The sequence below is a fragment of the Capsicum annuum genome, chromosome 2, assembly GCF_002878395.1.
Source record: "Capsicum annuum cultivar UCD-10X-F1 chromosome 2, UCD10Xv1.1, whole genome shotgun sequence".
In the NCBI taxonomy this organism is placed as follows: domain Eukaryota; kingdom Viridiplantae; phylum Streptophyta; class Magnoliopsida; order Solanales; family Solanaceae; genus Capsicum; species Capsicum annuum.
In genome coordinates this window covers 45,906,051-45,924,234 of record NC_061112.1, presented here as the reverse complement: position 1 = coordinate 45,924,234, position 18,184 = coordinate 45,906,051, and the positions used below count along the sequence as shown (strand labels likewise).

At 36.6% G+C, this 18,184-nt stretch overlaps 1 protein-coding gene across 1 annotated transcript; it reads left to right on the top strand.

Moving 5' to 3' along the window:
- Positions 1 to 3,097: 3,097 nt before the first annotated feature.
- Positions 3,098 to 16,751, top strand: LOC107857609 (protein EI24 homolog). The gene is made up of 7 exons (XM_016702445.2): positions 3,098 to 7,708; positions 7,830 to 7,893; positions 7,967 to 8,052; positions 8,130 to 8,212; positions 8,672 to 8,748; positions 10,348 to 10,463; positions 16,361 to 16,751. The coding sequence occupies exons 2-7, from the start codon at positions 7,834 to 7,836 to the stop codon at positions 16,422 to 16,424; spliced, it is 486 nt and encodes a 161-aa protein (XP_016557931.2). The 5' UTR covers positions 3,098 to 7,708; positions 7,830 to 7,833; the 3' UTR covers positions 16,425 to 16,751.
- The last annotated feature ends 1,433 nt before the right edge of the window (positions 16,752 to 18,184 follow it).

Below are 18,184 nucleotides of genomic sequence, written 5' to 3'. Positions count from 1 at the left end.
CTGAAAGCCTCTAAACTGTCTGAATAAGGAGTTGATGGGACATGTCCCCACCTAACTTCATCTACAGAAATAAACTGAAAACTGAAATAGTAATGTAATCATCATGTCCTCGAAGAATGAGGACTCATAGCTGACTCTGACTGCTGAACTGGGATGCTACTGATGCTCTGGAGCTCGTACTTCTGAACCTATGGTATAAGACACTATAGCGCAAATGCGTCAGTACTTTGAATGTACTGGTATGCAAGTGAGGTAGGCTAAATGCATGGGGTTCATATACATGAACGATAATAACTAACTGGCCAACATGAACGTGAGAGTGCATGCATGACTACGTAACTGTAACTGAGATCATGATTGGACTGAATACTGAGTTCTGACTACTGAGTTTACTGATATTGACATCCGAGTCACTGATGGGTGAGTAACTAATGTTGTATTACTGAATACTGAGGGACTGATACTATGCTACTGATACATGTATAACTATCTCTGACAGTTCTGATTATGAACTGGTCTGGTTGACTGTATCTGACATTCCTGAAGCTGAATACTGATAACATGAGTTCTGATAACTGATATGACTGATAACATGACTTCTGAGAACTGATATAACTGATAACATAAGTGACTGTATTTGACAGTCCTAAATCTGATAGAACTAGCTGAGTTCCGTACTGTATCTGAGTTGACTGTATCTGACAGTCCTGAAATCTGAAGAACTATCTAAGTAATTTTACTGAGACTGAAACTCAGACTGTGGGAAGTAGTCATCTAACCGACATGTCCCATATATGCTATTATAGCTGAGCTGGGGTCCAATCTCTGTCCTGACTGGAAGGGTGTCAATACCGCGCCACTGGTAAGGACAAGCTGTGGGTAACCCTCATTTGACAGTGTCCCCAAAAGAGAACGGTGGGGCCCTTATCTGACAGTGCTAAGCCACCTCATCAACCCTCATCTGACAGTGTTGATGTCTCAACCTATGCTGGTTACATAGTTCTGGAACACAAGGATGACTGCTAAGAATCATACCCTCATCTGACAGTGTGTGTTCCCATCCTTAGGTTCACTCGGTGCTAATTTCTACTCCCATCTGAAGAGACTGAACTGATTAACTGAGCTGAACTGATTGACTAAATTGAACTGATTAGCTGAACTGAATTGGACTGAGTTAACTGAACTGATACTAGTGGTATTGTTTAGCGGAGCTAAACTATATTTACTGAGTTCCTTTGACTGACTAAACGTGCTGAGTTCTGAGGACTGACTGAGAGTACTGGAATTACTGAGATTGCTAGGAATACTGCTGTTACTGAGATTTCTGAGATTACTGAGTACTGAGATTACTGAACTACTGAGACTGCTGAGATTTCCTGAGTCACATGACTGACTGAATTCTATAGATCATGGCTTGATTGAGAGTATCGTGATAACATGACATGGCTCTAGGCACACAGCTATATTTTTCGGGTACAAGTACCTCCAGGACTCGATGGAAAGAAATTGACACAACATGACTTTCTTGAATACATGACCATCAATAATATTCCATAATACGTGAGTGAGGGATTTCATGAAGTACATGTCATCATAATATCTAACATGAATGGGAATGCTTGTAATCAAGTCATAAACCTCATATTCTAATATCATGGGCATTCCAACAACATATACTTTTCATAACGATAACATGGAAACCGTTTGAACATAAGGGAATGGCAAACATGTAACATTTAGTTCATATTATAATAATTGGAGGATAACTCATGTGGTACTTCATAATCATGATCTTGTACATAACATGGAATGCATATATACACACTATGAATCCATTCTCCAATCATCATGTACATTCCATTAACACATATATTGCACAACAACAACATGTGAGCCCTTTGAACATAATAAACTAGCATGAATTTATCATATAGTTCATCCCTAAGCTATAATACATGATTTCTATCATTCTAGGCATTTTATCAAACACCTTACATGCACAACTTTGGGCATAGGTATACTTATCAATTTAACAATCTTACGCCACCCAAATTCATGGATTTCAACTAACATGCTCATATACTTCATGAAATACATCAAGATATCAAATAACAACCATCAACATGAACATAATCATACCACAACATCATAATCACAATTCATGATTTTAAAACTTGATTCTTGAGCTGGATGAAAAGGATCCATGGATTAACACTACGCATACCTTAGATGGAAGATTCTTGAAGATTAACGGTGGAACTTTCTTGAAATTGAATCCCCAATCAACTAGTTTTCTTGGAGCTTGAGATAAATCATGGAGTAATAAAACCCAAATCTTGAAGCTTGATCTTGAAAGAGATATAACTTTTCTTGATTGTTATTGGATTGGGAAACACAAATCTTGATGTTTTCTTGATGAAATTCTTAGACTTGTTCCTGATTTCTTGGCTAGGGTTCTTGCCCCTTTGAGAGAATATTTTGATTTGGGAAAAATTGGATGAAAAATGAAGTATTTTGGTTATTTAGGGTATAAATCCCTTGTTTGGACGGGTTTGCGGTCATGGGAAAGGTCTAAATTGCCCCTGGAATTTATGATACGGAGCTGAAATGCCGAAAAAGGACCCACCGCGAAGCGGTGCGATCGCGGTGAGCTACTGGAATTGCCAATTGCCAATTTGGTCTTCATCGCGATGCGGTGGCCTGTCAAAAGGCCATAACTTCTTCACCGGGTGTCCGTTTTAGGCGAATTGGGTATCGACGAAAAGCTTATTCAATTCTCTACAATTTGGAGGGTATAAATCTGCCAAAATACCACCTCTAAACCAAGTTATGCTCGTTCAAAGATGACCTATGTGAAATCACACACGAAAACTTGGTGGATTCAAAAGCTCTTAGCTTGGCTTGCTCTAAGTGCTTATGAAGATGCTTAACACATCATAAGTTTTATTATCACTAGGATACTCATTGAAATTCATGTACTCAAATATGAATCATAGGATAAGAGGTTTCATACGTAGGAACAATGGTTCATTTACTAGCTTAGAATTATACGGGGTATTACACAAATCTTCTATAGAAAGTGGCTAAACCATGGAAGCTCGTCACTTCAGAAAGTTGTTGGAGTTGGCCATCCATGGAAGCTCCTCACTTCAGATTTTGTGTTTGGAGTTCGCCATCCCTTTATTGTATCTATTTTAGACTCATCAACTTGAATCCCCTCACTTGAGATAATAAAGCCTAAGAAAACTAGTTTTGTTTCAAGGAATACACACTTTTTCAAGTTAACATAGAGCTCATTTTCCTTCAATACATCCATCACCTTTTTGACATGTTCAAAATGTTCCTCCATATTTTTGCTATAGATCAATATGTCGTCAAAATAGACAACTACAAACTGTGACAAAAATGGATGAAGAACCTTCATTAGGCCCATGAAAGTACTAGGAGCATTAGAAAGTCCAAATGGCATAACTACCCATTTATACAACCCCTCTTTTGTCTTGAATGCAGTTTTCCATTCATCACCAGGTCTAATTCGTATTTGGTGATATCCGCTTCTTAGATCAAGCTTCGAAAACACCTTGGCTCCACTGAGTTGGTTAAGCATGTCATCCATTCGTGGGATAGGAAATCTGTACCTTGTAGTGATTTTATTGATAGCCCTACTAGATACGCACGTCCGCCAAGATCCATCATTGCCAAGATCCATCATTCTTTGGCGTGAGTAGTGCTGGCACAGCGTATGGACTTATGCTTTCTCTAACATGTCCCTTACGCAATAACTCTTCTACTTCTCCCTTAGAAGTGCATGCTCTTTTGGGCTCATCCTAGAGTGTGGTAGGTTGGGAAGACTAGCACCTAGAACAAAATCTTTTTGATGTTGAGGCTCTCCAAGTGTGCTTTGGTATTCAGATAACAGACTTCGCATCTCCACTGGAATTTCTTTTGTTGGTTGCTCATCTCCTTTGACGACTAATGCGACACATAATTTTGATTTCTTCAAGTCTTGAGCAAATTCTTTTGGATTTTGAGTAATGGTTAACATACACTCCTCCTCTACTTCAGAGGCATTATTAGTAGTCTTGTTTGGAAGTCTAATGATTTTTCGTTTGTTCCAAATGAAAGAATTCCAATTGTCTCTTCCTTTATGTGTGGTGTTCACATCATATTGCCAGGGTCTTCCAAGAAGAACATGACATGCATCTATATCAACTACACCACATAGAACATTTGATCGATAATACTTACCCAAAGAAAGTGGTAACCAACAATGTTGGGTGATCTTGATTTTCACTCTTTTCTTGAGCCATCCGATAGTATATGGATTCGGGTGATCATGTGTCTTAAGATTTAAGTGTTTAACCATGTTTTCAAAAAGCCAAATTCTCATAGCTGCAACTATCAATTACCAACTTGCATACTTTTCCATTCACAGTGCATTTGCTTTCGAATATCCTCTTTTGTTGTGTCTCTTCAGGTTGCATGGTTGAGCATAAAAGGCGTTTGACCACACATACTATTTCTTCTCCCTCTTCTTCACATAGTTCGGGTTCACCTTCACTTTTATAGTTGTCAACCTCTTCTTTACTTTCATCACGACAAGTGGTGTTGACAAACTTCCTTCTTGGACAGTTGCTTGATATGTGTCCCTCTTCGCGGTACTGGTAACACTTGATCGTATTAGATGGTTGCTTATCATTATTTTTGCTAGAAGATGGTGCCTTTTCATCTTTCTTTGCTTTAGATGGAATAAACTTCCCCTCTTGTTGGCGTGGAGAACTTTTTGATATACTTTCTGGGCGAGAATAAGATGCGGCTTTATAAGACTTCTTGGTCTTTATATATCTCTCAGCTTTCAAGGCAAGAGTTTGAACTTCATCTATTGACCAAATTTGTTGTATGCCAAGACGTTCTTGGATAGAATCATTGAGACCATTGATATACCTTGTGACTTGTTGGTCTTCATTTTCAAAAAGATTGCACCTTACTTGTAATGTTAAGAACTCTTATGTATAATCAGAAACAAATTTATTACCTTGAACACAGTTATGGAATTGTAAGTACAAGAGTTGTTCATAATCCGCAGGCAAGAACCTAGCCTTTAGAAGTGCTTTCATTTGTGGCCAATATCTTTCACGATTTTTACCTCTCAAACGAAGCTCTTCTTGATGACGATTCCACCAAGCTCCAGCACCTCCTTTCAATTTATATGCAACCAATGGTACTTGACGATCTGGAGGGATGTTCATAATCTCAAAGAATGGCTCCACCTCATAGATCCAATCAAGAAACCCTTCAATGTTTACATTACCATTGAAAGTTGGGATTTCAACCTTAATCTTGTACATATCTCCACCATTTGCATGACCTCTTCTTGGTTGTGCATAAAGATCATGTTCCTCCACATCATCTTCCTCTTCCACATATTGAGCTCGATGTTGTCTCCAATTTCTAGCGACACCTTCTTGATTGTTTCTCACTAATACAACAAGTTCTTCAAACTTCCTAGTGAGTTCTTCACGAAGAGTAGCGATTTGTTGATCCAATCTTTCTTCTAGATTATCCAAATTGCTCTAATACCAAACTGATGTAGCACAATGTTTAGAGGAACTCTCTAATGCGCTAAATAAAGCAAACCACACAATTTGTTGGAGGAACAAGTTCAACGTGTTGTAAGTTAACGCTTTAAAGACAATCCGAATCCACGGATAGCAAGATCCAAAGCCCTTAAAATACAAGATCTAATCCAAGATCTTAAAAGAAAACATGAAGTTTCATTAATAAAAAGAGTTGAACTAATAACTACATAGCTAGAGGTCATTGCCTCTATTTATAGGCTTTAAAAGCCTTTGTACAACTCATTGACAACTCATACACAACCCATTGACAACTCACAACTCATTGACAACTCATAGTTGACAACTCAGTTTCTTAATAGCTAAGTATTCTAGAATTATGTAAAAGATAAACTTGACAACTAGTAGCAAAATTCAAATTGACTTTCTCTTTCTATAAGTTGCAAAATTGATTTTTGATTCATGAAGGTTCTGGACTAGGTTTAGAATTTTAATGTTCCTCATCAGTTGGTAAGTTGAATTATCTCACAGTGACCATGCTTGATATTTCCTATCCTGTGAGTGTTGTAAGTGTGTTTATGTATTCTCACTATAATAGTCATTGGGATGCAATTGTTCACATTCTATGATATATAGAGTCAGCTCTAGGTAAAGTAGTAATCTTCGAGGATCGGGGTCATGAGCAGATCGTTGGATACACAGATGTTGATCGAGCGGGAGCATCTTGTGATAAACGTTCTACATTCGGATATTGTGTTTTAGTAGGTGGTAATTTGGTGTCCTAAAAGAGTAAAAACAGAGTGTGGTTGCTCTATCTAGTGCAGAAGCAAAATATCGAGCAATGACTGTAGCAACTTGTGAGCTAGTTTGGATCAAACAATTGTTGAGAAGACTAAAATATGGAGAAATTGGTCAGATGGGAACATGAATAACTTATAGAATCCTACTTGAGAAAAGGATTGCAATGCAGTGTCCTAGTTGGAAAATGTTTATAGCATAGTGTCTATAATTAGGGTCTTCGTGTAATAGTGTAGAACAACAATTTAATAATATTCTTCTATTGTATTTCTAACAATTAAAAATGGATAGATAACATACATACAAATTGTTCACTTGGGTATCTGAGACTTTGAGAACATTGAAAAATGGAAATTGTTATTCAAGATGGTTGTTTATGAACACCAAATTTTAGAAAATTTTTACTTGTAATGGAAACGCTATTCCCTTTTGTTTCTTCTTGACTTTACCTCCCACCACTGACCAGCTTTGCTTTGCTCTTCTTCTTCTTCCCCTCAAAATTTACCCCTAGCCATACCCAGCTTTATTTTCTTTGAGATTTTGAGTTGAAGACCTAACACAGCTATAAACCAAGTCTGATTACTTTTTCTGATGTGTTCAGTGTGACATCTATTCATAAACCAGAATAAAGGGAATGCTGGCACATGTTACAACCAAAAAAGTAGTCATTACAAGCTATGTAATGAGCTTAATGAGTTAACAAGGGCAGAACCATCATTTACATCTTTGGGAGTCATGTTGCACCAAAAGTCTAAGCAAAGATATACAACTATTCTTGATGTTAAGTAGAGTCTTCTGTGTTTCTGATCGTTGTGCTTTTGCTTCCAAACGACCAACCAAATCACAGCTGGAATTCTGTTCCAGACGGCGTGTGGGGTCTTCTGTATATTATTTCTGTGCCCTCTTTGAAGGAGCCATAGAGTGGATTAATTGAGCCAAGAGTGCACTACTTTAGTCCCGTGATGTTGACAAATCCCATTGCTGAAATGTGAACTTGCAATGGAGAAAGACATGGTTGTTATCCTCTTCCTTCTCTTTTCAAAGACTACATCTGTTACACAAATGGAAACCCTTTGCGCTGTAGCTTGTAAAGGATAAGACATCAATATGTAGAATATCCTTTTTTTAGATTCTAATGTAGGATACTTTTTAGATCTTCTATGTTTGAAACGAATTAATCCTCCGGTGTTGTAACTCAGGTACAATGACATTGCTAAACATGGGTTTTTTGCTTCGGAGAATTATGGGGCTACTGATACAAAGTTAGCTGATCAAAAGGAGTCCCAAACTTCGCAAAACACAGTTCATAGGGAAAAATCAGCTGATCTTGAAGGGTCTTACTCTGCTTTTCTTTGGTTAATTAAGTACACTGCAGCAATATTTTCTCACTTTAGACTATATGTTCCATGCAGAGCTATGTGCCTGCTACTCATCGGTTGTGGTTATTTCATGCAGGGCCATGATCAGTATAGCAGAGCAACTTTATTCGGTCCTCTTGCTGACTTTCTTCTTTGTGCAGGTGATCTTTTTATTTTCTTTTCCAAGGAGGTTAACTACTTCTTTACATACCATTGGTTCTCAATATTGTGCAGGTTTATGTTACTGGATTTATCCCCTATATCGGGAAAGCTCTAAATTTTATGCTTCTGTCGTGGTTGTATGCATACTATTGTTTTGAGTAAGTGCTTCTTTTTAGCTCGATATTGCTAGTTCGTATTGATATGGATGTTCATTTAAAATTGCATAACTTTCCAGGTATAAGTGGAATCTGTCTGGACTAAGCTTAGACAAGAGGCTTGACTTATTTGAATCAAATTGGGCATTTTTTGCTGGTTTTGGTACTATATTCCTTCATATCGATTTCCATTCTTTGCAATGGCTTGTTTTATCAGTTATGTCCAATGATATGATGTAGTTGTCTTAAAAACCTCATGAGCACTATTAGTTATTCACCAATTTTGACACTATTTTCCTCAGATTGATATCTGGGACCAAATTGCTTGTAAGTCCATTAATGCAAAATTGACCTCATGTGTCCTTGAACGACATGCTGGTAACTGTCTGCTTCTATTTATATCACTAGTAAACATTTCAAAACAGAAGTTCTCCTCAGTCGAATCGACAATTTGAATGGTCCTGCTGCCACATTGTTATTTGGAGTTTCTCTATTTTTTTTCTGGATCTTCTGAGACATTTTTTTCATTTCAACAAAGAAGTGTTTAACATTTTGAGCATTTTCTTTAAAGTTACATAGATCATCTTTCTTGCAAAAGTTAATCTGTCTTTTAACTTTCCAGGAAATCCCTGCGTCCTGGCAATATTTTTCTTCTCTCCACTAGTGAGCTGTGGGGTTATGGCTATATTGTTTCCACTGGTAAATACAAGTTCCAATTTCTGTGATTACCTGTCTAGCTCTTTGTTTATCACACGGTTTGCGTGATGATCATTAAAACTGTAAGTTGTTGCTTGTTATTTTTACTGTTTGTGTCTGCTCACAGCTTTCTACGTTTTTGCCTGAATTTATTGTATCACGTCATCATAGGAGGTTATGAGGTCAAAATCCTTGTGTGTGTTGCCTTTGACTAGGAAGGAATTATAAATGGAAATTTTGAAGAACATAGAACACCCCCAGCACATAGGAAAAAAGTGCATCCAAAATTGCTTCTTACAGCACTTGGGACCATAGCTTTTGGTTAGCTGTCTGAAGGTAGTTTCAATTGTGAAACAGGCAGAAAAGTGAATATCCTATAACAAGTCTTAGTTTTGGAATAATTTCTTAGATTAGGTTTTGGACTCAACAATTTCTTATAATTTCTTAAATGGAGAAAGATGGAGGGGCAGGCCTGTTAACACCAAGTTTTGAACTGGCCTTTGGGGATTTCTTGGTTATCTAAAAAACTTCTTATGACGTGATCGAATGGCAACTGTCAATAGATTTCTTGAATCACTTCAAATAACGCCTACCCTGGCAGGAGATTAATGATCTCTTATCAGGACTGATAGAATACTTAGATATCCATGTTTTTTAATCCATGCAAACGTAACTGGTAATTAAATTATTAAATTTGGATTTCACGAATAGGTTGAAGTAGCAGCTCATTTCCAAGGTTGCACTTCATGAACTTCGATGTCACAGATCATTTGTGGGCTTGATTCTTTTGAGCTGCATGTGATGTACTGCATAGGAAGAAGGGATACCTTAATTAGTTACCCAATAAATTTTGCTAAGGAACATAGCTTTTCAATTTCTTAAAAGCATTTATCAACATTATTAATGGTGATGTAAATATTTGCTTTTCACCTTTTTTTAGGATTTTTCTTGTCTCATAGTGCATTAATATCATGCTCATTATTTAACCTGTTGTATCCCAACAAGCTAGTTTTGGATAAATGGTCGAAGCTTTGTTGCATCTGCTTTCCCAACAATTCGTTCTTCCTCTTTCCAATTGTGATACAGTAAGACTTGCTCCAAAATATGTTTAGCACTCGGCGGGGTATAATTCATGTCTTGACCTTTAACTTGCGACAAATTATCTTGCATATGTACATGCTTGATAAAATTCTCTGCTCATAGTTTCATGTTTCGTTGATGCATACAATTTAAGTTAGTAACAGCTATGATGGTTGTGCTTGTCCCCTGTAGGGCTTTAACTAAGCTTGAATTATAAAATTCTCTGCTCATGGTTTGATGTTTCTTTGATGCATAAAATTAAGTTGGTATCAGCGATTATGGTTATGCTTGTCCCCTGTAGGGCTTCAAATATTGTTGAATTATAAAATTCTCTGCTCATGGTTTCGTGTTTCTTTGATGCATACAATTTAAATTAGTATCAGCTATGATGGTTATGCTTGTCCCCTGTAGGGCTTTAACTATGCTTGAATTCTCTTTCTGTCTGTATATGAATGTATCTAATAGAAGGATGTAATACTTAAGGGATGTTTCTTATCTCATGTTAACTGTTATGTCCCGTAGTTTGTTTTGACCGCAACAGGCTCGGAAGCTGGCAAAATAGTTGCCTTACCTAGAAGAAAATGGAGAGGTGCTGGATTGGGAAGGGTACCAATATTTTTCATTGCCGATTACATGTCGTAAGTTTTCTGGATTTCGTCTTTTGGATGTTTTGGATATGTTTGTTAGTTTTGGTGCCGTAACTTTAAACTATAATATATGATCGACTGGATGTTATTATTGAATTTCGGCATCTTCTCATCATCGTCTTTGCTCGAAGACATTCACTGAGGAGCCATAGTCCACTTCTCTACTTCTCATTCTGGCCTTTCTTGATTTGCTTTTTCTAGTCCTCTCTGCTTCACTGAAGAAGTAAATGGAAATTGCTAGGAAATGAGAAGAAAATAGAAAAGCTTAGAAAATATGGAAAACAGATGTTTTAGTAAGAGCACGAGGGATTTTTTTTCACTTTAAGGGGTCGTTTGGTGTGAGGCATAAGGTATAATAGTCTCGAGATAAACTGCAGAACTATTTTATCCTATGTTTGATTGGAGGTATTAATTAGTCTCAAGATTATTTATCCCACCATTTATACCATAGTGATGGGATAAGTTATGCCATATATATATATGGTGGGATAACTAATCCCGGATAGCTAATACCAGGATTAATTATTCTGGTATAATTTGTTCCCAACAAAACAAACCCAAGGATATTTATGGCGCTTCTGTTTGACCTTTGGGAAAGGGTCACATTTGCCCAAAAATTTTACAAAATGGTCCAAGGATATTTGTGGTTGCACTACCATCGGAACTCCATCGATGTAACTCTATCACCAATCTTTCTCAAACCACCAATAGCGATGCCAGAGCTCCATTGAATTAGGCTCCTTTATTATTTCTAATAGTACTGATGCAGTCAATGTGGGTTTATAGTGGTTGAAGGCCTGTGGCCTTAAAGAGGAGGTACAATGGTGTTGGGGAAGTGGTAAAGTTGAAGTTGTGCAAATGATTGCCTGAACGGGGTGGTTTTTATGTAAAATGGTTTTATGATCTTTTTGCGACTGTTGTGGGAGTGAGAAGTGGTGGTGAAGTAATGGTGGCTTTCAAGTAGTGGTTTTGAGAGTGGAGAAAAAAAATTGTTATGGTGATGATCGATTTAGAGGGATAAAAGATGGGAAAAATGTTGGGCAAATATGAACCATTTCGCATTGTTCAAACGGAAATTTGTTCCTTTCTTTTGTGAAAATGGTTATGTTGTGCGTATTGAAAATCTTCCGCCCTTAGTTAATAAGGGCAAATCTAGTCTACTTTTGTAATGACGAAGATAGATTTGACCCCGGAAGATTAATTTGGACTATTGTGCAAGGTTCAAAGCCAAATTTGGACTTATTCCTTATTTTAAAGTTCTAATTAGTGTTTTCTTACGATTGTGGCCCAAATATACATTTTACTTTCCACTTGTTTAATTGTATTTTCAACTTATACTCCATATTTTCATTATCATACCTCAACTAGGCACAAGTTTTAAGAGTACTTTGAGATTATTGTGTGCTTCTCAATAGGTATACACCGAAAGTACAAGCAACTGTAGTGTTACAGTGTGTAAAACTTAGGTTACTTTGCCTGATATCTTGTAATTTTGGATTTTAGTTTTCTATTCATATGTGTTTTCTCATATCATTATTTTTACGTTTGAAAATGCTAGTGATGTATGCTATTCTCAATCCAAGTGTATTTATTGTAATAGGCTTGGACATACTCGTGCAATATGCTATTCTTTGCATGATCGACCACCTAAAAATGCTCATGTTGCTTAATCTAACACCATAGGTGATCAATGGATGTATTTGTCTGACAATAGAATATGATGAGTATCTTCAGTATCCAGCAAGTAAGCATATATCTCTACCAATAGCCTAATTGCACATTCTCCTCCCGTTGATCATGGGTTGTGAACTCAGGTGCTTCTGATTTCTATTTCTGGTGACAAATCACTTCTGTTTGATGTTGTTTATTCTCAATCTCTTCTTGTTATTACTTTAGCCAATGAGATCCGAACAAAACTAAAATGAGTTGGACAAGCCAAACCCTATCTTCTGTCACTCGACTCTATTCCTTACGTCCCTAGTTGTCCTCTTAATCTTGCGTCTGTTAGTCATTTGACACGTGCCCTTCATTGTACCATCACTTTTTTTATGATTCTTTTCTAATGCATGATCGCGGTACGGGACAGACAATTGGCACATGACATGAATCAAAAGGCCTTTACCATCTTACTTCTTTAAATTTCTCCACAGCATGCTCCGTTACAGACCCTCCAGACCGTATTCACAAACGTTTGGGACATCCGAGTCTATCCAAGCTACAAAAGATGGTGCCTAGTTTGTTTGGTTTATCCACATTAGATTGTGAGTCTTGTCATCTTGGGAAACACACCCGTGCTCCATTTTCACGTATTATTCTCATGCTATTCATGAGATAACAAGTCCAACTAACCAAGGTTCTAGACTAAGAGTCATATATCACACTTAACAAGTTCAATAGCCTAAATGTTTCAAAACTTGGGAGGATAACTATTCTAAGACATTATCACTACGAAAAGTACGAATAGAAACACCAAATGGATTTTGAATTTTAGCACAAAAACTTTCGAGTATAAAAAATAACTCAGAATGATCTTTCATTAAGAAAACGCTAGTGCATCTTGAAAAATCATCAATGAAACTAACAAAGTAACGAAATCCTAAGGGTGAACCGACTCTACTAGGACCACAAATATTAAAATGAACTAATGAGAAAATAGACTGAACGACTCTCAATATGACGTGAAAATGTAGCACGAGTGTGTTCCCCAAGTCGACACAACTCACAATCTAATGTGGATAACCTTGGCACTATCTTCTGTAGCTTGGATGGCCCAAACGCTTGTGAATAAGGTTGGAGTGTCAGTAACATAGCATGTTGTGAAGAAATTTGAAGAGGTAAGATGGTAAGGGCCTTGTGATTCATGTCTTGTGCCAATCGTTTGTCCCATACTGCGGTCCTGCATTATAAAATAAACAAGCAAACAACAAATCTAGTGTATTCCTAGGGTCTGGGGAGGGTGAAATGTACGCAGTCCATACCACTACCTCCGGAGAAGTAGAGGCTGTTTCCGGTAGACCCTCGGCTCAAGAAAAAGAATAATAATCAAAGTCGTTATAACGCATGAAACAAGAGGAAATAGCAGAAATAAGAGACCCACAAAGTAATATCCTACACTAACAGCTCCAACCTTTGAACAATAGCCCTAAGACTACCAGCCCGGCTACCCCAAGGCTCTCTTAACTACTGGCTACGACTCCCCAACATGCACTAGCCTTCTAACTTAATTCGCGTCTTCCATACCTTTCTATCCAGGGTCATGTCTTCGGTAACCTGTAACTACTCTATATCACGTCTGATCACCTTTGTCCAGTATTTCTTCGGCCTACCCCTATCATTCCTGAAACCATCCAAAGCTAGCCTCTCTCAAGGTCGTAATACAATGAAGGACACATGTCAAATGACTAACAAATGTAAGATTAAAATGACAACCAGAGACGTAAAGAATAGAGTCTTAAGTGATAGACGATGAGGGTTTGGTTTCTCCAACTCCTTTCGGTATTGTTCGGATCCCATTGGCTAAAGTAATAGCAGGAAGAGCTCGTCAGTAAACAATATCAGACAAAAGTGATTTGTTACTAGAAATATGATCAGAAGCGCATGAGTCCACAACCCATGATCCAAATGTAGGAGATTGTGCAGTTGAGGCTATTGGCAGAGATATATTGCTTAATTGCTCGATATTGAAGATACTCATTATATTCCTTGTCAAATAAATACACCCATTGATCAACATGAGCATTTTTAGGTGGTCGATCATGCAAAAAATAACATATTTCACGAGTATGTCCAAGCCTATTACAATAACCACACTTAGGTCGGGAATAACATATGTCATGAGTATGTCCAAGCCTTTTACAAAAACTACACCTAGGTTGGGATCTTCCAAATCGACCTTCCCCTTGTCGATTCTTCGTGGATTGTGTCGTTTGATTTTCTGATCTCCTTATTAAGGGTTTAGATTTAATCATAGGACTAAACCAAGTAAAAAATTAGAAAATATGTTGCTGGAATCTGGAAAAATAGTGTTCCGTAGCTGAAATCTTAGATTTGTTGTCGGAAAAGCTTGTGTAAGTCGTCGGAACCCTAACTTCGACGATCAGAATCTGGAAATAATCTCACAAATGTGATCAGAGTGTCTAGGCGACTCCAATAGAAGAAGAAATATTTAGAAACTAGATCGGAAAATGCCTCACTCGCCCGACACGTGACTGAGATCTCATCGAAAAATCTCACTGTCGTCGGCGCGTGCGGAGATGTTTTTTGGTGGTTCTTTCTTGGGTTTAGTCGCCGGAGATTATTGAGCCTCGTGGTACGCATTGGATTTCACTTGACTGTCTACGGTTCCAGTACGTGTGCTCGGGGTAGAAGTTTTGTATAAATGTATCGCCATGCTATTAAGTAGGCCCGACTCCAAGTTGTTCAAGAATAGTGGCGTTGAGTTTCTCGACCCTTTGACTTAGGATTAGTCAGTTCTATTTCTATTTCTCGATGGGGCGGTGAAGGGATATAAATCAGCGGTATAGTGTCACCTTGACGTGGTGGAAGTCATCAGTTCGAGCCTGATTATTGATTTTCGCACAACACTTACCAAATGGTAGATGACACAAATCAGTCACCGGAAATTGAAGCATAGTCACCTTGTTTTCTTTTCCTGAAGTTTCTCGCCAATGCTCTGATACCATGTGAGAAATAGTGGAGAAAAATATTATTGAATTGTGTAATTACGTTATTACATTGAGGCCCTATTTATAAACATTACATTCCAATCCCTTTTCAAGTAGGATTTATATGTTATTCCAATTCCTACTCATATTCTAACAAAAGGAAATGCTTCCCAGAAAGGATAGAAGAGAATCACAAGCAGGATGAGTCTTGGTTATCAATGTTTGATCCAAAACCGTGCAATCCATATTTCTGCCTTATTTTCTTCTTCAATAAGGGCGGGATGCTCCTTTTCTTCGATAATGCTCAAAATAGTCAAATGGTTTTGCATCAGAATGTTCCCCTGTAAAAGATTATACAAGCATAATTAACTTGATCATTTTCCATCTCAAGAGTTGATCTGAAGCTTAATATCGGGACCTTATTCCTTATGGGATTTGTGAAACAACTGTAGATACAAGCAAGCGTAGCAAACATAAAACGTAGTTTTGATGACCTTTCTTGTTGGATAATTTGACAACTTCGGTTTGGGAGCTCTATTGGACCTTCCAAGGTTGGAGAGACGTAAGTTTGAGAAAAATGGCATTGTGAAGGGCATTCTTGTTTGGGCTTTACCACAGATACTCTTGCTTCTACCTATTCTTTAATTAAACTAAGAAGTGAGAACCAACTACATTTTCTGACAGTTTTCTAGTCTTAATTTCCTTTTTTTAATTTGTTCTTGGACTCCCAGTGATGCAAATAGAAATCATGATTGATTTCTATGGGTTTTTCTTTCTATGTAATGTTGTCGTTTATTTAGTAATTCTTGTAGGCTTAGTTTATCTTGGTGGGATTCTCCACGGCTTTTCTTCTTGCCCCATTTGCTGCTGCACTCTTGAATAGCTTCTCTTCTAGCTTTCCAATACTTTCTTGAAGTGTGTATTCCCTGATTCTTGAGTACCTGATCCCTTGTACCGCTGATAATCATCATAACGTACTGAATAAACCTTTGGTACTATGATATCTCTGAAATCCTCCTATATTTATCCCCTTCATCAAATTATCATCTATCTACTTACCCCTCCAAGTACAATAGTCTCCTACATACCTACAGTTATGACACATGACATTTATTGGATAATTTTCTCATGCCAACTTTTTCTAGATATTCTGCTTTCAACCTGAGTGATACAGTTTGCCTATTTACACGTTAATACTGATTTTTTCACTCTCTTCTTTTGCAGAATGCGAGTCTTGAAACTCTTTTCTCTTAAATCACGTGAGCAAATGAAAGAAAAGGCACTCTGAAATAGAACTAACATGTCTGATCTACTGCCATCACTCCATATCCATGCACAAGCTGTATTTTATTTATGAAATTTGCATTGGTATGAGTCAAATAATGTTCCTAATTCATCCATGATCACAATATGGACACGTCTTCATAATTTATCATTCTTTAGGGCAGGGAGTAAGTAAATCCAAATGTGCTGCAATCACAAATGGATGATAACAACTGGTGGTATTTTTTCTGCATCTATGTACATAGTAATTGGTTTGGTCTTTCATTCATATGAACAATTTTCCATGTACAACGTTATCAAAAAGGCTCAGTGAGGAGAGATGTTTCTTCAATTTTGTAGCAGCTGAATTAGTTTATGTTATACGGACTGGAATTACTTAATAGAAATTTACATTCCAATGTTTGTAAATTGGTCGTAAGGTGCTCGCTTGTATTCATTCCAATGTTTGAGAAATTTTATATCTAAACTAATAGGAAGTTACACCAGTCCAACAAAGTGACAAAATGCAATAGCCTCGTATGGCAGCAGGGTGCACTACATTTCACTGGGGCTAAGCTCGAACAAAATCTATATTGAAAACTTTATTATCTCTAACAAGAAAAAGTTGTTTGAGCCAAGACCAAATGGACTGTATTGAGAATTACCTTATTATCACTTATATATAAGGTTTCAGTCATATTAAGGGTGCTTTTCTCATTACTTTGCTGAAGTTTCAGTTCGCAAGCATCTGTTATTCATCTGTATTCTCTTTCCAGCACTCCATTAGCGCACTTCCAATTGGAGGGGGAATCTCACTTTGCTGCTATACTAGAAGGTTTTTTGTTACGTCAAGGGAACACTAATTTTATTATCAATATATACTAAATAGCAAGAAAGTCTTGCCTAGATTGTTGCCAAGTGACAGCCTATAAAAATGACGTGTTAGATTTTAGGATAAATTAGTTAAGCTGTTAGTTATTAGTTATTCAATTGAAATTTTAAAATAATTAAATATCTATAACTTTTTTTTAAGTAGTAGCAAATTTTGACAGTTTTCTAATCATGGTGATAAGCATCCGTTTAATCTAATTTGATTTCTTATTTACATAACAATTTATAAATTTTATAGTAATTAATCTGCATAATTTTTTTTAAAAATTTAATTAACCATCTAAATTAAGATATAAAATTATTAAAAAAAATTATAAACCCACCATTCAATATCTTTACATGTTTGAATAGCAGTTGAATACTTACCCTAACGTAACTAAAGCACAATTATACTCCCATATTCAAAATTTACCCTAACGTAACTAAAGCACAATTATACTCCCATATTCAAAATTTTCCCAACTGCAATTGACATGTGATAAATAAACATTCAAATTTCTTAAATTCTAAATAAAAGAAATTCAACTATATTTTTTTCATGCATAATGGTAAATAAAATAAAATTCATCTAAAACTTTTCATGCCTAATGGCAAATAAAAATTCTTAAAATAAGTTTATAGATAAAGTAAAATTCAGTAAGTTTTAAACATTTTTTTGTAGTTCTAAATGAAGCTATAAGGATAAAGTTTATTTTTAAGATAAAAATAATTAAAGTTAAGATATTTTTTATTTGAATTGTGAGTTGCATTTTCTTTTAATATTATCAAAATTTTCAGTAAATATCTGAGAAACAGTTGCAAGCACTTCCCCTAAATTTATGCCAATATGCCCACACAATTCTCAACCACGAAATGACCTCCATTAACTAAATCCCTCCTTTTAAGTAATCAAAA

Bases quoted from the DNA above. Each gene is read 5' to 3' on its own strand.
- LOC107857609 (XM_016702445.2), top strand. From the start codon at position 7,834: ATGATCAGTATAGCAGAGCAACTTTATTCGGTCCTCTTGCTGACTTTC. The intron at 8,053-8,129 runs GTAAGTGCTTCT...ATAACTTTCCAG, and splicing joins TATGCATACTATTGTTTTGA to GTATAAGTGGAATCTGTCTG. The intron at 10,464-16,360 runs GTAAGTTTTCTG...CTTCTTTTGCAG, and splicing joins TTCATTGCCGATTACATGTC to AATGCGAGTCTTGAAACTCT.